The 22,319-nt window shown below is 35.1% G+C and overlaps 2 protein-coding genes and 1 long non-coding RNA gene across 7 annotated transcripts in view; all 3 read right to left on the reverse strand.

The window, feature by feature from the left end:
• Positions 1 to 721: 721 nt before the first annotated feature.
• Positions 722 to 18,026, reverse strand: LOC139971989 (uncharacterized). Of its 5 annotated transcripts, none has more exons than XR_011794561.1 (6): positions 16,452 to 18,026; positions 12,990 to 13,158; positions 6,031 to 6,998; positions 5,515 to 5,581; positions 4,401 to 4,569; positions 727 to 3,632 (listed from the first exon to the last, which is right to left on the reverse strand). XR_011794561.1 is itself a non-coding variant. In XM_071978857.1 (3 exons), the coding sequence occupies exons 1-3, from the start codon at positions 4,781 to 4,783 to the stop codon at positions 3,503 to 3,505; spliced, it is 357 nt and encodes a 118-aa protein (XP_071834958.1). In that variant the 5' UTR covers positions 4,784 to 5,073; the 3' UTR covers positions 726 to 3,502. The 5 variants fall into 5 exon arrangements, 1 of the variants encoding a protein (XP_071834958.1); XR_011794562.1 differs by having other exon boundaries at positions 16,445 to 18,026; XR_011794559.1 differs by lacking the exon at positions 16,452 to 18,026 and having other exon boundaries at positions 722 to 3,632; positions 12,990 to 16,437.
• LOC139971995 (uncharacterized) lies at positions 8,871 to 12,876 on the reverse strand. Its single transcript, XR_011794565.1, has 2 exons — positions 11,816 to 12,876; positions 8,871 to 10,599 (listed from the first exon to the last, which is right to left on the reverse strand). It is a non-coding gene; the product is annotated as an uncharacterized lncRNA (long non-coding RNA).
• Positions 18,027 to 18,029: 3 nt separating the features above from the next.
• The window catches only part of LOC139971986 (acetyl-coenzyme A synthetase 2-like, mitochondrial), a 32,229-nt gene continuing 27,939 nt past the window's right edge, over positions 18,030 to 22,319 (reverse strand). The window contains exon 13 of the mRNA XM_071978848.1: positions 18,030 to 22,223. Within this exon, the coding sequence (XP_071834949.1) occupies positions 22,056 to 22,223 (168 nt within the window). The 3' untranslated portion in view covers positions 18,030 to 22,055. The remainder of the gene's footprint in view (positions 22,224 to 22,319) is intronic.

Here is a 22,319-nt window from a genome sequence, read left to right on the forward strand (position 1 = left end):
TTTTGGAAGAAATTGACAGTGATGCTTCTGGTTGCAGTAATGGAGAGAATGGATCGAAGATGCAAGGTAGCGAAGATGAAACAATTTACAAAGGAGCCAGAACTACTGTGGCTGAAAGCATGTTGCTGATGATGGTGTTTATCACCCCCCCCCCCATAGCATCACTGGTGCGGCTCTTGCAGATTTACTAGTCTTGGTTTCAATACACTGTCCCACTCCAATCTTAAACAAAACAAGTTTTCACTTCTTTCAAAAGTTTTTCAGCAACATTAGGACCCCTGTCAAGTTTCAAACATTTTTATCAAGCATTGTATGAATCTTATTGCTGAGAAAATAACCTCAGGTAGTAAATACAAGATATGCCTAAACCACTTGCATGCAAGGAAATGTGTCCTATTTCATTAAAATACCTATTTTTCAGCAGTTGACAAACTTCAAGAAAATGGATGGCCTTTACGAAAATATTCTTCAGCGATTCCATTGGAAAAGAAACATGCAAATCATATTGAAGAAATATACGATGGAGATTAAATACAACACTGTCAACCAGGGAAGTTATTATATGAAAGAAATAGCATATCTTTTATGTGGTATGCTGATGGGGTGCCACTTTGAAATCTTTAAAGTTAAGTTTATGGCCCATTTACTTTGTTGTGAACAAACTTCCATACAGCTGAGGTTCAAGAAAGACGATTTCATTTATGTAGGTTAATGGCATCATTCATTGCAGCAGCTGACAGAAGGTGTAATTATTAATGTTCACGGTCACCATTCACCAATTAAAGTTAGGGCAAAGATATTATGTGGTACATGTTATCTGCCAGCAAGATGTATGATGCTTAGCATGGTACAGTTTAAAAGGGCATTTGGTTATTGCCACTGTACCCAGAAATGAAAATCTTTAAAAACTGCAAGATGCCACACATGATTTTATCAATTTTAAATTCAATATCATAAGGGGCCAAAAAGTTGCATGAAGACATGTTGAAGGATGCAAAACATGCATATATTCAAAATAAGAAAGTCAATGGTAACAAAGGACAAATTATTTGTCACATACTGGTTGTGACCTGGTACACGGGACTACAATAGACTACGCGTATTCTGTACTTCTAGGTTCCGTTAGAAGTTGCAAAATCTTATATTATAGAGAAGATTTTCTTTGCATTAGATGTTACACACTGTAGATATACGTTTGCTTTTTATGAAACCACCACGATTCATTTCAAGAGTACCCCGCAGCATTGATGAACATGTTAAATACTGTAAAGACAGAATGCACACTGTTAAAAAAAATTCTGTTAAAAAACAGAATTTCTCTGGCAGCAGAGTTTCCAGGAAATGTCTGTTATTTCCAACTGCAGATAATCTATGTAAAATAAACAGTCTAAAACTGTTATTAATACAGTTTATTTCTTTCATCATAACAGTTTTTGTCCGTAAACTTACTGTACGACGACCGTTATTTTACACCATATTCTATGTAAAATAAACAGTCTGAAACTGTTATTTATACAGTTTTTTCCCCCAATTATAACAGTTTCTGTCCGTAAAATTACTGTACGTCAACCGTTATTTTACACCATATTCTATGTAAAATAAACAGTCTGAAACTGTTATTTACACAGTTTTCCCCCAATTATAACAGTTTCTGTCCGTAAAATCACTGTACGTCAACCGTTATTTTACACCATATTCTATGTAAAATAAACAGTCTAAAACTGTTATTATACAGTTTTTATTTTGCATTATAAAAGTCTTTGTCTGTAAAATTACTGTACGACGACCGTAATTTTACACTGAATTCTATGTTAAATACACAGTATGAGAGCGTAATTCATACAGTTTTTCTTTGCATTATAAAAGTTTTCATCCGTAAATTACTATATGATAGCCGTTATTTTACACTACATTCTATGTAAAATAAACAGTCTGAAATGGTTATTTACACAGTTTTTCTTGAAATACAGTATGTCTTTTTCTCTGTAAAATAACTGTATTGTGACTTTTAATTTACTGTATCTTTTAGGTAAAGTCTAGTCTTTAATGTTATCTATAGTCTTTTTCCTTGCAATAAATAGGTCTTTGTCTGTAAAATTGGCTGTCAGATGGAATTACTATTATCAGTGAGATTGTAAAATAAAAAACAACTTATTGTTCTCTGAAACTTTTATTTACAACTTTAAAACTTGTTGAAACATATTTTTGAACGTCAAAACCTTTAAAGTAATATATAAGACTGAACATCATAAGGCAATCTCTTATTGATGGCTGGGTATTTGCTGGGTGCCCCAGCCTTTCTTTTGGAGAAGGTTTTGTTATACAGACGATACTTTCATTGTTTGGAAATATACTGATAAGTCTGTATGTGGCCATATTTGTCTCTTCGGCCACTTCAGGAAATCCTGGATCAGCCACTGAAAGTTTTCACAATTGACTGATCATAAAACACTAAGCTTTGACACCTGCTAGTTCCTGGCCCTTTCATTGCTCTACAACAAAGTTCCTTTCCCTCTTATTTACAGATGCACTTGAAGTATGCAAAGTTCACTCAAGGTCACTGTATTATGTGACCACAGAAACTTAGGTGTCTTCACTATTCTTCACTTAACTTTATTACAACTATGTTCATTTCATGTATTTTTAAATGTTCTAGCAGTATTAAATATATCGCTCATATACCATATTCACTTTAATGGGCATATCAATGTTCACAGAAAATTAATACCTGTAACTGTGGTAACTCCTCTATTGCTGATAAGGATTGTATACTTTTTCTAATTTTCGTGACCTTCTTTAGCCCTTAAAGTTCAAAGTGGAAGTTAAAGACAAGGATATGTTACAATAGGTAAGAATAAAGATTAACTAATCTGTTAACCAAAGATATTGTAAATCATCTGATCAAAAGATATATAAACAATGATTTGACCTTTGTACCCGTAAATGATTAAAAAAGTTGTCCTTATATTCCTGTGCTTCTGCTTGAGTGGAAGGAGCAGTTTTATGAAAAGATTTCATGTTAAAATTTAGCATAGAGATTTTATATTTTGACAACAAAATATAATTTAGATATCAAGCTTATAGCATTAACAAAATGAACAGAATGACTTGACATCTGAAATATTATGGATTCAAAACTTTTCTAACATTTGTGAACCTGCTTGGAAGAGTTTCAGAGTTTATGGAGTTATTGGAAAGGTGTCATAATAGCACCAAATAATAGTCTTTAACAAGTTTGTCAACAAGTAAAACCTTGTAAATATCCACCAACAAAGTTAAACACAATAGTTTGAACTCTGTATAAATGTTTAACTGTTCATTTGTAAATGAGACTTCTCTGTAGCTGGAGAGTCTATGGTTCCAGTTAAGGAGGCTCAAGAGGCTCGCTAACATTTTCTCAACTAGGAACACCTTAAATCAACTAAGTGACCTAGATTTATAATTCAACGTTACCAAATTGTCAGACTAATGTGACGAATCATGGGAAGTGCCTGAAAAGCATTTAGACTGTCCAATCTGACTCAAATTCTTTCAGGTTTCCAACCAAAGCCAAAATTTTTGGGTTGACAGGATAGCTCTTCTTGGATTTGGGGGTCTTTCTTCCCTTTTCTGGATTCAATCCAACAAAGCAGCTGCAAAGAGGAGCAAAAATTAGAACTGTGAAATCATAAAGTTCAAATAAGTTAGCAATTATTAAACCATTTAACAATTAATTTCCTTTGGTCTCAAATTTACACTACAGTATGACATACATGATAGTAAGATATGGTCAAAATATGTGATGTGACACAACTCAGTTTCCAATTGTATGTGTGCTCACTGGTGTTGATAGAAGCAATTGAGATGGATACCTGTCTTAATTTACAAGCCTTTGGAATTCAACAGTTTTCTAGGAAATCATGATCTGAAAAGAAGAGCTAATTTGTGAATCCTCTTTTAATTTCAATTTTGTTCAGTTTAAGCTGATACCCTATAGTTGTAACAAATTGTGAAGGTGTTCTCAGTAATTAACCAAACTCATACATTCCCACCCTTCTCCAAAATAATAAAACATGCCATTCAACTATTTACACTAACTTTCCATTGGTGAAAATTATGTTAAGGTCATCAATGTTTACAAAAGGTTACCAAAGCTGCTGTTATTCTTGGACCACAACAAACAGTACAAAATAAGTAAATCAGCTGTAACTGAGAACAGAGTATGATTTATTTCAATGATCTGCCCAGGAGTTGAGTTAACTGCAATTTGTTGATTTTTTTTCTATATTGGTACCTTTATGATCGGCTGATCTTTTGAAGGTGGCTAATAATATGCATACACTCTTACATTCCATGTCAAGGGAATGTCCACACAAAATAACAATGGTTAACTATTACTAGGGTACTTTCAGCCTACTCACCGCTGGATAAACTCCATTAAAGTTGCACCTTCAGATGGATACTCAATGTTTAAGATGAAAAACATTGCAAACAGCATGATCATTGCACTTTCAAAAGTTTGAATGTGGTCATTAACAATAACCATATCTACTGCCAACATAAACTTTCTTCCAGTGTACATGTTTGGACCTGCAAAAAATAAATATCAATTAGAACTATTAAGAGAATGTTCATTTAAAGTTAATGCCACTGCTATGACTACCACTACTTAACAGTTGCAGCGTGAATATACTCCAACTCGCGTGTACTAATGGGTCATTATTTTTTATTCAATATTATTTTTACCGGTATTCAAGGTTTGCTTCGGATGTATTTCGATATATTCGTTGATGGCAGATTTCATTTTTGTCGGTGTGGATATGAAAGAAAAAACGGTTTATCTGATATATCGATTTACTGAGGCACCCTAGATCAGCAACACAAAAATGACATTGAAAATGTTGCAATGGTCAACCAAAATGTTTTTACCACATATGAAGTCAAAAATGGGCTATAGTTCTTGAGTTTCATGTTACATGCTGAGCATCAAATGCACACATACATGCTGAATTGATGCTGTAACAGAGTTTTCCCAGTTAAATCTCAGATTGACCCATGACTTTGTCTTCCACAGGTGATAGTGCACTATGAGGTGTCATTGACACACTTGCCAATATATAACTTCCTAGGTTTCTTTAATCAAAGATTCTCAAATTTTGACCACTGTTGATTCAAGTGACCACACCTACATACCACATGAGATCTGTCCAAGATTCCCTTCTTGAGATATCATGTTTACAAAGTATTCACAGTTTCACCTCTGTTGACCCCAAATGATCTTTGCCAAAAACAGTAGGCTTCTTGTACTCTATCGGGTACACCCACATGCCAACTATGAAATCTATCTAAGCTTCCTTTCATGAGAAATTGTGTTTACAAGGTAGGCATCAGTAAAATACATGCACACGCACAAATACTCACCATCACAAATTTCAAAGGTTACAACTATCATCCAAACCAAAAAGGGGAAAAAGAGCAGTGTATATGTACTGGAGGAAATGCATATTAGAGCAAAATCCTCCAAATGCTTCTCACCTTGAATAATGATGCATGGGAATGCTGACTTCAGATCCTTAGTAATATTCTGCACAGTACTGGTTTCCTGAACATAATGTAAATGTAGGAACATTAAAATTGTTTGGAATACTTATCTTATTATGTGGGACAAAACATTCAAGATGCCATCTGGGAAAACAGTAGTATCTTCCAAAGCATAACATAAAATAAATGAAACTGAGGGACAATATGCATCCCTGAAATCAAAATGATGACAATGGGGAAGATCTTAATCAACTGATGGCATATGATGTACTGAACTTTGGACTTCAGAGTCCCAATACACAACAATTACAGCTGACCTACAAAGAGTGAACATCGCAGAGGAAAATCGTTATAAAGTCAATCAACTTGACCAATACATCTACAAAACTGTAAGTGTAAGAACGACAAACCAGAGAAAAACACAGACAAATAGTGCTATTCTGATAGTGCTAGTTCACAAATAGTGCTAGTTCACAAGCTTAATGATTTATAAAGGTAGCTTCTTCTTACCTTTGCAAGGTAGAAAAGATCATCCCATTTATCTCCAAGGTGATTGCAGAGGAGGAGAATAAGTCCTGGAACATCAGGGGAATGATCACCACTTTCCTTCTTAGCACTCTCCACATCAGCTATTATATTTTGCACCTCCTTCTTCTTCTTTGCTGACACTTGCAGAAACTTCTGAATTCAACTGATTTCAGTTTGATGCCCACTAAATCTTCAAAATGTCCCATCATCCCAACCTCCTCAAACAAGAAAGGATATTCATCAAGGAGAGCACATACAGGAACTTGCTGACTGTTTATCTTGGCACGGATGGTTGGAAATACATTTTTCATGAGGAAAACAAACTCATTGTCATCCCATATGTTAAGTTCATGCATCACCTTTAAGTCATCTGTCTTTTTTCTCTGCGTGTCTCAATCCTCCCCTTCAGGTAGGTCCTCTGGTTGCCAGTTTTTGCAGCCATATGAGGTGCTGAGTTTACGCTTCTTTGTTAGTGCTTCATTCTGTTCACCCTCTACAAACAGGGGGTAACCAACATTTAGGTGAAATTTGCCTCTATTGAGATTGCTCATACGGTTTTCCAACTGTGTAAGAAGGGATGCATATCCACTACCAACAACAAGTCCTTCAATGTCATCTTTAAAGGGTTCTGGAAACTCACGAACCATCTTCTGTGCAATAATAGAAAGGTGCTTTCGTCCTGGACTTGACTCAACTTTCATTATATATGTCATTGCATAATATTCTGATCATTTCACGCCGATCTTTGGGAGTGGGTCTCTGTTTCTTCTGGAGTGATTTTGTGAGGCTTTTAGGCATTTTATCCCAATCAATTTTAAATGACTCTGCCCAATCTGCAATTACCACTGGTGGACTTGATCCTGCTGAACTGGGCACCTAGCTGCATCCTGGTGAACTGGCCACAGAGTCGGGTTCAGATGATTGTGAAGATGCTGATCCAAGCAACTTTTCTTTAAGAATGAAAATATGTCACATCAATGAAAGTAGATGATATGAAATGAATAAACAACCTTGATAAATTATTTCCTGATAACAGACATATATTGCATTAAGGTACTATTTTTTTGGACACTCACAGAACACAATAAACACAATAAAATAACATAATATACACAATAAACAGGGGCAGCACTCAAGCTCTCAATCTATCGAATCAAGCATATCTTCAATTGGCAACAGGGGCATTCTCTGACAGGTCTGTTTCGGTTAAGTCGCTGCTTGTTTGTTGACGTAGGCAATGGCTTTGTACACATGTACACACCGTACCGTATGCCATATGGACCTTGTGCATAAGCATCGGACAAGGCGTGCTTCATAGTTTGTTAAGTTGTTGAGGTGTATTCTTATACTGTATGGAAAGCAAGCCATTGCCACAGTTCCCTGCATCTTTCAATCAGTATAGCCAAAGTGTGAAATTATTGGGGCAATTTTTGTTGATTATTGGTATACAAGTGTTTTTGGGGCAAAGTAACACTCCTACATATCAAATTGTTGAGTCCATGGCGATATTTGGTCACTGCAGACGTTTGCGTAGTGCCCGCTTATTTGGACCCCAAACTGGGGGCCAAGTATGATCTCAGAGTAGAGGTACTGTACCCCATACTAACCCATAGTGGTTGTTTTTCAAGGTGACCTTTAGCCTTGTCATACTCTCATATGAACTTCAACATACTCTACAAACAACATAGAACGTACGTTCTATGTTTAATTTGAATTGAAAAGAAGGGTTTCCTCTTTTCTTGTTGATAAATATTTTAGTTTGGGTATGTGGTGTATCATTTCATTAGTTTGACCTGGTGTTTTCTATTTGCTCACTACTTGAAAAAAATCTAATGTATAATACTAATAATTAACCCAGAAAATTTTCTTTAGAGAATTACAAAAATGCTAATGATGTACTATGAGACCAGTTTCCTTATTCAATTTGTGGTACCAGCAACTGTCTTAGACAATAAGAGAAACTTCTGTGTATCACATGTACATGGGTGTTTATTTTAATATGGGTGCCAACTTGTGACATAGGCTTCAAATTTTCAAATATGTGATATCACAATGATAATGGCATGCATGTGTACTACAACAAATGCAAAGCCAACTAAAAAAAACATTTTGCTTATAGCTAGCTTGCAATGCAAATAGTATAGGTAAAGTCATAAGACAATATCCAAAATATCACGTGTAACAGGGACACCAAACATTATACATTCATCTAGGTCATTCACAGTAAAATCAGCATACACTGTTATATTATTTATTTTAACTTAGGTATTAAACATGGTCATAATCCAAGACATCAGTTACTGTCATGCACAACTATAATATTTTAGTAATTCTTGATTTATTTTTCACACGTTACAAATTTTGGATATTTGGCAACTGTGAAAGTGATTTTTTTTTTCTGTGATGTTGTCAATCCTTCATACTCACTTAAAATGTGTTTCCATATTATAAAATAATGATCTAATTCCCTCTGATATTGACATACAGCTAATTCAGAATACATCACCAAATATACCAGTGGCCAAATGAACAATGCCGAACGTGTAACGGGACACCAATATTTTGGTGTCCCTGTTACATCGACATAGGCTTACAGGTATCTCAGTTATATATGTAGTTTGTTGATTTTTTATATTGATAATGATGCTGCATATTATATTATCTTTCCTTTACTTCTAAAGGTACTGTATTGTCTGTGCATTTTCTGCAAGAAAGCAATGCTATCAAGCTGATTTACAATTAATTCTACTGTAATCCCATAATTTATGTTTCACAAAATGAATGATAAAAGAGAAGGACAAGGAATGAAACAAAGAGGCTGATCAGAGAACTGTGCTGTCATGTTAAACTTTATATATAGTACAGATTAACACAACAAAATAACAATGTATGTTCAACTCCAATCATATGTACAAACAAATGTGAATCGCTAATATTCAACCGCATAAATGGATGGTAAACAAAATTAGTGTACAATAAATGCGGTATAAAAAACTCCATATAATAATTTCCTCAATTGTTCCCATTCAATACCAGTACTGGATAGAGTCATTTAAATTTTCAAGATCCAAATTGAGTCATTTCATTACATTTAATGTCATTCATGTTCATCTGTTTCATTTAATAACATATATGAATTTTGCAAATAATTATTCACTAATCACTTTATTAATTAATTTCTTGTTGTTTTTTTCATTTGCATTGTTCAGCCAATTTCAAATTTGTTTGCATGCAATTGAGACAACAATGCTATGGTTAGCCTAGCTGATGAATGTAAATAATACATTTCTGCTTGGCATCATCAAGCAGGAGATCCTAAATTATAGCTGTCTCCATAACATACTAACCTTTATGGATCGAAACAGTTATGGCATCGTTAAGGTTGTTAGATCATTATAAACCACAAATAAACCAGTAACAAAATGTTCATAATGCATGAAGAAAAGCATTCAAATTGTAACATGGACATAAGGAAGGAAGGAACAATGTGTTAATAGATCCTAGAATGGTGAAACATGAAGAAAAGTATTAATAATGTTGATCACGATGCTATAGCTGTCCTAGGCATTGGATAAAATCCTGCAAGAAACTGCATAAACTTATTGTGTTAGAACCATTCTCATTTTGTTAGTGACATCCTTTGCTTGTATTGAGTTTAAAGCAAAGTGACGGCGACTTATCGGTACAGGAGGATCATCAAGACCTGTTAATATTGAATCTGAAGACACAAGGTCTGTTTCCTCCTTCTCCGGCCAAATAAATTTATTGTAGGAGCCAGTGGGTTTCATGAAAGTGATAGAACAGGATCCGTTATCAACATCCGTGATAATACCTGGCCACCACTCTTCATCATATATTACAGCCACCCACTGCCCACGAGTCCACGTATTTTCCAGAGGAACAGCTGAATGTTATGTCAAGGATATTTAAGATATGGTAATATGGTTTAAAAAAAATGTGTAGTGAATGCAGTCATCTGGGGTGGATGTAGTTAATTCACTGGGATTGTGGGAAGGAAAACTGCAACTTCACTGCACTACTGTAGTACGTATTACTTACTGATAGGTCTGAAACTGAAATGAATACTTTAACAATAAAATATATTAAGGATACACTGCGGATGGCGTGGTTCGGCAGCTTCGGGCAATGGAGACATGTTTCCCTCAGGATGTGCCGTTGAAGTATCATCATCTACTGTAGTTATTAATTAAAGATTATGGATTGTTCGTGAACTTTAATACTTAATATAAAATCAAAATACAATTTAATGATCAAGTTATATGAACATCGGCATGAACCCTGGCCGTCTCCATGGACTCTAAATATTGTACACACTAATTTTTTGGAATGGTGGGCTATCTTCCCCCCCCCCCCCCCACACACACACACACTTCAAATCGGATATGATGCCAAGAATGAAAACAAATGTATAAAGGATACACTCCGGATGGCATGGTTGAGCAACATTAGGCAAGTTTCCCTCTGGACTGGTGGATGAAGTAGCTGGAATACCATGCCCACTGCTGACAATTCCAAATCATGTACTGTATGCTGGAAGTAAACAGCAAAGGGAATTAGAACAGATAGGCACACTATCCAACATTTTCTAGGGTGGGGGGTGGGAAACAGTTAGCCCCCCCTATGACTACTGCCCGGCCTGGTGCACTAAACACAATTCCTTGAGCAAATCAAGCACAATCAAAATTCCTTTCTTACTTCTAAACTTTATTTTTAAAACACTAAAATATAATATAATGGAAATAATCTTTTATACAGGTAGTAGCCTGCTGTAATTTTTTGTATAATCTGTCCAAATAAATTTTTGAGTTGATTACTTATCGAACATGGAGCGAATAAAACATTGAAATCAACTTCTTTTTGTTTGGTAATTTTTGTAGTCAACCTTTTACCACACCAACCCCGAGGCGATAGGCGCCATACTGAATATGGAAAAAGAACCCAACGATAATGCGACAATGTAGTGTCGGACTAGGATAACATGTATACGATCGATGCAACAAAAATTTGGACAGAGCCTTCGGCCACAATGTACCATTTTTTTTATAACCGGGCACATTTTGTGGAAATGAAGGCCCAGGCCCCAGGGTCAGACTAAGAGTAATATATATAAGAACAGGCTGGTAACCTATAAGCCTAGCCTACTGTGATAGTTGATAGTGTTGATGCAAAACAAAATTGGACAATATATAGGCCTAGCCTATGGCAACTATTTTAAATATCTTATCTAACTTATCTAACATACATGTAGCTAGGGCTAGGCTGGTTTGTTTATACTGCACAGCAGCGGGACTGACTAATTCCCCCCCCCCAAAAAAAAAAAAAAATTAAAGAATCTTAGTCTAACTAGCCTAGGCTATACCTACAACGTTGTGGGCATAGGCTAGGCTAGGCTAGGATCAAGTATGAATTCAGAGGATATCTCTTTTTTTATCGCATGTAATGGGGGACAATTCCCCCTCCAATAAAAGTTAGCATCAACCCTACATACCGTACAATGTGATAAAATGGTATGGCCATAGGCCTACGCTAATAATAATTAACGTGAAGCTAACGTAACTAACGCGGGCCTAACTAATGTAAATGCATGCCGAGACACCACATACTTTTGGGTCTCATGGTTACGTATTGAATGAAATTTTAATAAATCCATTTAGATTACTCGCAAATAAGTATCAAGTGCAACGTATTACAAAATAAACAAATAAATACGGTATAATAACGATATATCAAGCACTAAAGTACTCACGTAGGTAAAATATTTGTCTGTAAATGTAATTCAAGCCAACGTAATTCTGGACACAACATTGCGTGGTTTCCAAATCAGATCTTGCCAACTTGTGATTCGTTTTGCCAGGTGTATTACGATGCGAACGACGTACTTTTATCCGATGTATGATAATATAGACAACAATTAATTGTTCGCTCTAACAATCATAAAATATATATATTATTCATATATATTATGTTATTGTTTCATGTCTAGAAACGTAACATTTATAAAAGCGTAACGAGATGGACACAAATCACAATATAGATTACCTTTCTTAAGTTTCCTAAACAGAGGCTCAATTTGTTTTCGCCACGTTCCCGCCTTGTATGGCCTTACTGTCGTATGTTTTTTCAATACTCTAATATGTTCATAGCGACTACCGTGTGAGTCTTACTAGTGAAAACGTAACTATCTGACTGGACACAACATGTTTCTTACAAAAATTAATCTGGCCATAAATTATGAACTGAACACTGCATGATATTGATCGTTATTCTGAATTAGTTTTGTGTACCTGCAAATATATGTAGGGCATAGTAAGTTGATCAACCATATTTAATATTTGGATTATTATAACACAAAATCGCGTCTGCATACGTAACTTCGTTGGACACTAAATGTTACGTTTTCAGTTTAAAGTGGCAGTGTGCCAAAAATAAAGAGAACAAATCACACACCTGGAAGTTTAGTGTAGTATGGTTTATATGAGTTTTATTTATCATTTGAATAAAAATAATGGTTAATATGATGTTAAAGAATAGGTGCTACAAGCTTTATAATTTTTGTAGAATATTTGTCACACTTATTTGCTATAAATTGTGGAGACACCACAACATGTTTGTGGCTACCAGCCCGTCTAAAACATGTGAACTATTAATAATGTTAATATTTATGTTCACTTGAACCATATGAATAACTTATCATGGATCAACTTATCTGGATTAGTACTAGCAGCTAATTAATTAGGGAAATGTTAGGTAATCTCCAGATATTAGTACTGGCCCCTATAAAAAAAGAAACACCCACTTACTATTTAGAAATTTTTCCATCTCCTCTTGTAACTTACTTCTTAACCTCCCCTTTCACCTCTCCATTCCTCAAAAAAAGGAGGATAATCATATTTAGAAAGTGCAATTATATTTCTGCTTACCTGCCTTGTTTGCCCATGCTATTAACAGCTTTCTCCTCTGTATTGGCTTCAGTACACTGGAAAGGTCCTCATCAGTGATCAGCTTGAGATCGCACACACTTTCCACACCAGCAGCCAGGAGCTGTTCAACTACTTTGTCCACCATTTCAAGTGGCAGTGAAGGAAGATGCTGCATTATGGATAAAGCAAAATCTTCAAGACAAATTGTATCATCTGATTGTTCTGACACGCTCATTTTAACAAGAGAACCTCAGACCTGAGTAATGGAAGTGAAGGTTTTAGTTCCTTCTCAATTCAGAATAATTCATATGCCACATTTGCTTACTATAAGTTTCTTTGTAAGGCCCATTATATACTCCTAGTTGTTCCATAATTGAGCTTGCACTCAAACATAGTTCTTTTTGGCTTTCAACAACTACAAACAAAATGCAACCCAATTTAAGACTTGAAAAGCATGTATTAGAACACTGACATATTACAAAGAAACCCTTCTGGTAAGAAGTGCCAAACATCTTAACTCTGTCACTGATAACAGAATCATCAAACTTTGCATTTGCTGCCTGCAAAGCATGCTTTATTTCAGGCATGAAGCATTCTATATTGAGGGAAGTGGCATTTTCAATAACCAATCTATCAGGATATATTTTCCCTGAGCTGTTATAAGCTTGAAAGTACTGGTGTTGATTTGCTAAAGACTGTAACATTGATGAAATTTTGTGCAGATCTGGCACAACGTTTGAAATAGGAGTGCTTACTTTCGAAGCATAGAGTCCACACTCTCATTAATGGTCCAAACTTAATAATTAAATCTGGATAGTGGCTCAGGAAATGATGTTTTGGTCTGAAGGGAGTATCAGCAAAGAGTTGTTTTCTCTCAGTCAAGTATTCCTCCATTATCACCCTTAAATATGCAAGTTGCTCATGTGAAATCTTTGGAGAACACACATACTCAACAACTTCTCGTAAAAGAAGAAAGAGTCTCCATACAAGGTCATTATGATCTTTAACATATGCACTCAAAATAATTGGAAGAAGTCTCAAAAGGTTCCAGTTTTCAACGGCTTGACCACCTAAGCGGTTACCTGATAAATTTACAAATGCAGGTTTACTGTTTGCATCGCGTCCTTGAAATTTAAACTGTACCATCGCGTCCTTGAAATTTAAACTGTACCAACATTATATTCAAATCTGCATATGTGAACCAATGTTTTTGTTTAATCCAGTATTGAATAAACATGGCTACATTGTAATCAACAACTCCTTCAAACAAGTCGTGCCCCAGGCATGGTGGCAAACCAGGTGCACACACATGAAAATACCTCAAAGAATTAAAACATGAATTAAATTTAATTCCTTGATGATGATTTTCTTCATGATCTTCAAGGTGTGCAATGCAAGAATCATACTCCTCCTTGGTTCTAGGCTTCCCAACAGCATATGGTGCGTTACATTTAAAGTCATGTGAAGTTATTAAACAGTAGCGGCACATGTTAGTTCCTGAAAAACTCTCAATGAAACCCCAATACAATGGGAACCTAAATTATCCCCTAATATACAAGACAGCGCACCTTTCCAGACCACCCCGTCACTTGTTTCTATTCCAACTTCCTCTAATGTTTTCAAATCATTTATCACTCTCTCAAAAACCTTCTGCTGCCCAAAGACCTTAAAATCAACTTCTTTACAAAAAAACACAAGCTGCATTGCATCAACAACAGATCTGTGCTCAGGTTGGGTGTTTCCAAGTGTAAAGTACATTGCTAGTATTTTGTGTTTTATTCTTGCCGACCCAAGTGGGTTTACAATTTCAAATGAGTTTTCATAGAGAATGATGGACAAAGATCTTTCACAACTTTGAAACAAACTATTTTTTTTAAAAACTGTATCATCCACTATGTCAGTTAGAACAGATGAGTCTTCACTGTGATGCCTACTTTGACATTGTCCCAACACAAAATCATCCGAAAGGAGCAATTGAATGCTCTCCTTGATTGGAATGTAATGATAGTATTGCATTTTTTGTGCTGAATCTCTCCCTAGTGATATTGCAATTGGAGCAACAAACTTGAATGCTGATTTATAGTAAATTACTCTTTTCTACAGTGCTGCGTTCTGAGTTTTCCTTTACAACTATAGCAATCCATGCATCTATCTCATTCATATAATCTGCTACACATTTGATACGTTCTTCTGCTAAACCCTCATCTCTCAATTTTTGAGTAATTTTCAAAACCTGATCTTGTTGACATAAACTGTGAATAGTTTGAAGCTCCTCAACAATCATTTGAATTGTTTGTGATGGAACAAGTTGTTTTGCCTGAAGTTTCAGAAGAAACAAGGCAAAATTTTGTTGAAATTGAAGCCTAGACTGACCTGTTTCTTGCACCCTACCTTGGCAATTGTTACTGTTTTCGAAATCACAGCTTATGTCATTTTCAATGACAAATCTATCAGTCTCTGTAGACACATCAAAGCAGTTAGTGTCTAGAGGTATATCTTGATCCAAAGAGCAATGATCACGAGTAGAAAGTTTGTATTTATCCAAAATGTTTACAGCTCCCCAGTTTCTGTGACGTGACAAATGTGCTGTAAATGAACTGGTTTTTGAAAAATCTCTTTTGCACTTCTTATATGGACAAGATACAACTTGTCCTTTTCTAATATGTGCTTTTAAGTGTGCCAAATATGAGGACAGATCTGTGAGTTCTTTTTGACAGATTTCATACATACAAATCAATGACAGGTTAACTGACTGAAGTTTTGCTGCAACTGCTGTTTGCTTTTGAATATGGCGGTGATACCTAGTCACATGAATCTTCATTGCAGCAAAAGTTGATAGGGTATAGCCACAATTAACAAAACAACATGGAAATCTCACTCGAGGTATATTCCTATGGGAACTCACATGATCAACATAGCCACGGATAGTAGCTGTTAGTGTATTGCATATTTTACAGGTGTACATTTCTGCCCTGCTTCACTATTGATAATTTGAAAGAGACATGAATTATGCCTTTTCAAATTCAGCCATGTTCTAAAAGTCTAATTAACCTTGGCTAATCTAAAGACTGCATATTACATGCCAGATGAGAGCCAATATCATCCATGTATGTAGGCTACCAGCACCAATTAACTTACAAGTTACAATGTACCCACCCTTAAATCATATTAACCTAAACAACATGAAGCAAGGCTAAGCTTCACACGCACATATCAAAATGCACGGTAGGGTGACGATAGGTAGTCTAATACAACGCCAGTGTTACTATAGTGATAGTCTAACTCTTAATTATCGTTCATCTGGTCTACGTTATATAGGCAAACTAACGGTAGTACTAGGCTAGGCCCTACGGTAAGAACTAAAATATAAACTAACTTTTTGTTATGACAGGCTTTCAAAGTTGTTTTGTTGATTATGATAATGCAAATGTGGCATATGGTTAAAATAAATTTACCACTCACGTCTGACGAAGTACTCAATGAAGTCCTGTTCTGGTGTGGAAATGTGCGTAGCCTACTGGACAGCAACGGCAGTTGTTTCCCTCTCGTGTCGACGTACTTTGAAGCGCTGTAGTATTGTATTGTACAATCTATACACTTCATACGTACGTTAATGCGAGATGCGATCAATCATAATGTACAGAACAGCGCAGCATGTACTGGACGTTCTGACATCGCGCGCCAACTTGGGTCATGTGACTGCATGCTGGACTGTAGCCAAGTTTTCCGGGAAAGCCAACGGCAGCCGCCCAGAATGTATCAAAAGAATTCCCGCCTGTGCGCGAGACGTCATAGCTGTTACAGACACGTTGACGCCAATCATCGAGCTAGACCGGCTGGGTCGAATGGGAGGAGGGGTTGAAGGGGGGGGGGCGGTTCAGATGAATGAAATGACATTTACTGTACTAGACATATTTAACAACATTTTGATACGTTCGGTGACCCATTTAGCTATAAATAGCTGCATGTGTGTGACCCAGTGATCGTACATTGAGCACACGGAATTGTCATCGGTTCATGTTTTACTGACAATACAAGTTAACATAAAACAACAATAAATTAGACTACATCTTGAAGGCTGGGCATTGTATTCTTGGCAGCTCACAGCAGTTATTGTTTTGATAGGATTTCGGAAGTTGTATACTCCTTAAACAAACGGTAAACCAATTGGAACAGTACCATCTATTGTAAAATTATGTTTTCATTAGTTAACACGTTAGGCATTTACAAATAATTCGTTTCTAAAACTCTAAATGGTTAGATTTCACATATTTGACCTACAGACCCTTCAAAGTTACCTTTCACATTGGTTTCGTTCGCTGGATAATTAAGGGTCACTGATGAGCCTCACGGGGTTTGGGGTTGTTGCTCAAATGTAACACTAAGGCAGAAAACGACTGTAGGGACAAAGTTAACTGGTAATTGTGGGTTGGATCATGGAGCTATCGGTAATAGCTTCATGGTTGGATTTCATTCTTTTCTTTGCCAAACGGTAATGTTACTGCACAATGGATTTTGTTGTATACCATTGTATATTGGTAACGTGTTCCACCTTCAAGTATATTTTCGTATAACACTCTTCAAATTCCAATTTACATGCATTAGATTGCAAAAAAAAAAAAAAAAAAAAAAACTTATTCTGTAAAGTACATGACACATATAACGTCTGTAAAAATCACATAAGTTTACATGTAACTGACATATTCTGGAAAATTTTACAGAATTATCCTGTAAATTTTCATTGGAGGGAAAAATACTACAATTTTTTGTAAACCACTTGCTGTAACATAAAACGTCTGTAAAAATCACAGAATTTTACATGTAAATATTAAAAACTGACATATTCTGGAAAATTTTACAGGATTTTCCTGTAAATTTTCTTTGGAGGGAAAAATACTACAATTTTGTGTAAACCACTTGCTGTACAGAAAACGTCTGTTAAAATAACAGACGTTTACATGTAAATATAGAAAACCGGCTTTTTCTGTAAAAATCGACAGGAATTAACTGTAAATTTACAGAAATTTTTAACAGTGCAGATCTTGATTTTTTTTTTATGATTCTATTACAGTATTATATAATATAATGGACAACATAGTGTTTTTTACCATAATGCTGTATTGGTAGAGGTAATTTTATGGTAATAGTAACTCTATTTCTGAGGAAATGATAGTTCATTCAAAGAAATTGCTAAATCACATTTGTTGTCTGTTTGGAACAATTCATAGCGAAAACACCATTAGACTGCTGCTATTCATTAACTCCTCCATCTAACACTTTTGTGTAAACAACCTTATGCCTATTTTTTCCTCATGTTTTGCATTTAAAAGCACTAATGGAACTCAATTGAAGATGGTTCATGGTTCTAGAACCATAACTTCAAATTAAAAAGGCCAGAGCTAGTAAAGAAAGTTTTGAAGTAAAACGTTATTACACAAAGCTTGATATCAAATGATGAATATAGTGCAAGTTACACTCATACTTTTTGCAAAGTCACTGTGCCAGATTGGGACATCAAACAGTTATGTTCCGACCAGGGAAGACATAAAATATGTAGTTGATTGCATAGGATATATACCAAACCTTTGTTTTAAGTTTCTTCTTCTAAACGTGAACAATTCGCTGTATTATTCAAAGGAGTATTTGTATGTAACTAAACGCAACTCCTTCACTATGTGCTATATGCAAAATGGACACTCCTTTTTTCACAGATTAAATATTTTTTGAGGTGTGAACCTAATTGCAAATTTCAGACAACACAATGCTCATGTAGTCCAGTATACCGAAATGCAGAGAACAATTTCAAAGTGTTGGGCTTGTCATTTGTAAAAGATGCACATTTAGCTAACATTAACTGTTTATATTCACCTTTAAGGAAAAGGCAGAGCAAACGAAGCAAGCATTGTAGAAAAGAAGAAAACGAAGGGAATACCAACAAGAATGACAAAAATAATCAATTGAGGAGCAAAAGATAACAAATTAAAGTATACCCCACAGCTTATATTGACAACGTGACTAGTAATGTTTTGATAGTTTTAGCCGGCAAAAGTGAGGCAGTACATATTCCATTATGTTGCAACCCTACAAGTTTACCGGTACGTAATTGTCCCCATAAAAAGTGTGAAGAAATTGCCATTGTATGTAGTCAATTAACCTGTCAATAAAGATATATCGTCAGTTACATCGAACAGATTACACACACGCGCGCGCGTACACACGCCCAGATACGTTTGACCCCTCCCTCAGTCATGGAATTTCGGTCACCCTGAGGTATCCCACCATGGGTGAACCCCTTAGAGAAGCTAATCGGGAAAATTAACCATTACCATGGCAACTGTTGCCACCAACATAGCTATACATGGCCAACTGATAAAGGCCCTACAATACCTTATCCTCCCAATAGGAGCGATGAGATCATAACTTTTACACAAATATACCATTGACATCGCTTTCTGGATTGGATATATTTCAACGTAATACAGGTGTAAATGATTAATAGGTATCAATAACACAAACAAATTATGACACATAATTGGAATAGAGAAAGAATATCCTCTACATGTTTGGCATGCAAGGAGGAAGAGTTAAATACAACCCAATAAATGGTGAAGAGTACAATTGAGGAAGATAATACTCAAGAATTCTCCATTTGTAAAAATGAAAGATGATATTGATACAAAATTGCAATAATTCACAAGAAAGTAATGCACATTGTCTCACAAGTAGACATTGTGCAACTGCCTTCTTCTCTCTTTCTTATAAGATACATTCAAACCACATTTATCAAAATATTTCTTTACAAAAACACATGACAACATTTTGATTTCATTACGTTACAAGGAAAATGAGGGCAGACAAATTTCAGATAATCTAAGCCGACATATAATTTGTAGACAGCTCCCCCATTCGTTAGTTTAAAATCTGGCATAGATGAAATGCTGCATAAAACAATACGCTTGATGAAAAAGATGTATTTTTTATCTTCATTCCTCTATACCTGTGATATATATATTAATAACATACTTGGCGTGGTAAAATGTATATACATGAGTACAACACGTACAACATGTGGTCATTTATGATCCATTAATACGTTATATCCCACTCAGGCTTAGAATTACTGACAACTAGTTCCACTTAAACTGTTTTGTTTTGCAAATCTTCCAATCGGTGGTCATAAATTAGTATTTTAAACCAAATAACACCTATCCACACATATTCACAAATTAGATATGGAATCAGAGGATACATTAATATCTCATTAAGGTTTTATATTACTATATGTTTTTATGAAAATGAAATAATTAAAACATTCATAAAAACCACAATAACAGGAAAATAAAAGAATAAAAGAAAAGAAGGTATACATTCTAATCTTATATATGTCCATTTTTTTTTATTGGGAGGGCACATTGCTTACAAAGTGTTTTCCCACAAGCTATTGCAGTTGACAATTGTTACAAGAGACCAAATGTAAAATAGACTTATGCTGTGTCAATTATCCAAGTTAAATGTATCAAACGTTTTGATTGGATGGATTTTACATGGCTACTTGGCTTTCCAAAGCCTTTCACTTGTAGTGGTTAACCTATGAGGTTACATGACAGTTGTACTCATTCAGTGTAAATTTTTATTACCATTCTTTACATTTACTAATGCTCGTTTTATATGTACACACAGTACAATGCTGCATGCAACACATCTTTTGTTTTTGTTCATAAGATATTACTATACTTTAATCGAAAAGACTTGATTCTTAAAATGCAGATCCCTTCATGCATTTAATGTAAAACAAAGTAAAGGTGAAATGATTACCAAACATTACTGTGTAATTGCTTTGAGTAGATTGCCCTCCTTAAAACTGTAGTTCTTATAACTACACCCTCATCCTACAGTTTATAATGATGGGATGAGTATCAACAAATAGTCATTGCAACTTACACATCAAAGCCCTTATAAATATAAGCCTCTGCAGTAAAGGCTTAATGCATAATGCAATGTAATAGGCAAAAGTACTTATAGTAAATTAAATCAGTACTTATATTTAGGGACATGGACAAAGTCTAATTAAGCAGAAGTTGACATGAATTGAGACTATTTCTTGTCTTATGTTTATAATTGTTTGTTGAAAAGCTTATTAAAGTTAAAATATCTTAACAAAATAAGCACCAGTTTAACCCCAACTTAGGCACCATAGTTTGAGTCGGACTTTGCATACAAACTCTACAAAGAAAAAGACATTTCAACTTTTTTTGGAAAAACATATAACATCGCAGGATGATAATACAAAGAAATTTCCAAATTACATCTATCAACTGTAAATTGTTATAACGTTCAAGTTAAATTAAAAACCTATTAGTCAGTTTAAAGATACATGGATACCATGATCAGAATGTAACGATCGACCATAACTTTGTTTGTCATCCTGTTAAGAAACATTACTAAATGACTGATAACCCAAAACACAATTTAAACATAACTTTTCAGCAGTGTAATCCCCACATATGAAGCAAGTTAAACTTGATGAAACAAGGCAGTTTTAACTTTTAACTGTGAGGAAATTGCCGGACATTTAGTAGAGCTAAATTGGAGGATGCAGTTACGCTGACGGCAGAAGCGATCCTTATTGAAAGCTCATACGACCGACTAATTATCTGAATTTCCAGCATACTTTGGTACAATATTGACGTATTGACATCAACATTTCAGAACGGGTAATATCACCAAACTGGCAATCACCAGTAATTATCCTTTATTATATCAATATGTTTAATTTACCAAGATGTTTCAGAGAATAAATCATCACTAACAAATATTTCCCTTTCATGAATTCCTTAAACCGTTTGATTCCTTTCGTTCCTTCAAAATAGATACTTTCCATATCTGGCAGTAATCAACGATATTTCTTTATCATTTTCAAAACAAAGATTTCATCTTATTTTCCAAAAATAAATCTTTTTAATCCATCAATCTTTACCTGAGTGTCATTAATATTGACCTTGATAGATACACTCAACGATCTAATTTCATTTCAGTCTTTTATCTTTACCATCTCCTCTAACTATGTTAGTGTTTACTAGTCAGTTGTTCATGTTTTTCAATCAGGGTTTCCACAATGGAAGGATCCGCTAAGGCAGAAGTATCTCCGAGGCTTTCTTTCTCTCCAGCACAAATCTTCCTTAGTATCCTTCTCATAATTTTACCAGAACGAGTCTTTGGGAGTCCTGGAGTGATCTGTTACCATGATAAGAAAAAAAAGTATGATTATTATACAGACAAATGCAACCTACAGCTGGGTAATACGACCAATGAGAACAGCAAGCGCAAGCT

This window comes from Apostichopus japonicus, chromosome 8, assembly GCF_037975245.1.
Source record: "Apostichopus japonicus isolate 1M-3 chromosome 8, ASM3797524v1, whole genome shotgun sequence".
Taxonomy (NCBI): Eukaryota; Metazoa; Echinodermata; class Holothuroidea; order Aspidochirotida; family Stichopodidae; genus Apostichopus; species Apostichopus japonicus.

What these genes read in the sequence shown, in the direction of transcription:
- LOC139971989 (XM_071978857.1), bottom strand. Translation starts at nt 4,783, where the DNA reads ATGAAATCTGCCATCAACGAATATATCGAAATACATCCGAAGCAAACC. An exon ending in GAAGCAAACCTTGAATACCG is followed by an intron (nt 4,570 to 4,725) that starts GTAAAAATAATA and finishes TATTTTTTGCAG; the next exon opens with GTCCAAACATGTACACTGGA. An exon ending in TTAATGGAGTTTATCCAGCG is followed by an intron (nt 3,633 to 4,400) that starts GTGAGTAGGCTG and finishes TCCTCTTTGCAG; the next exon opens with CTGCTTTGTTGGATTGAATC.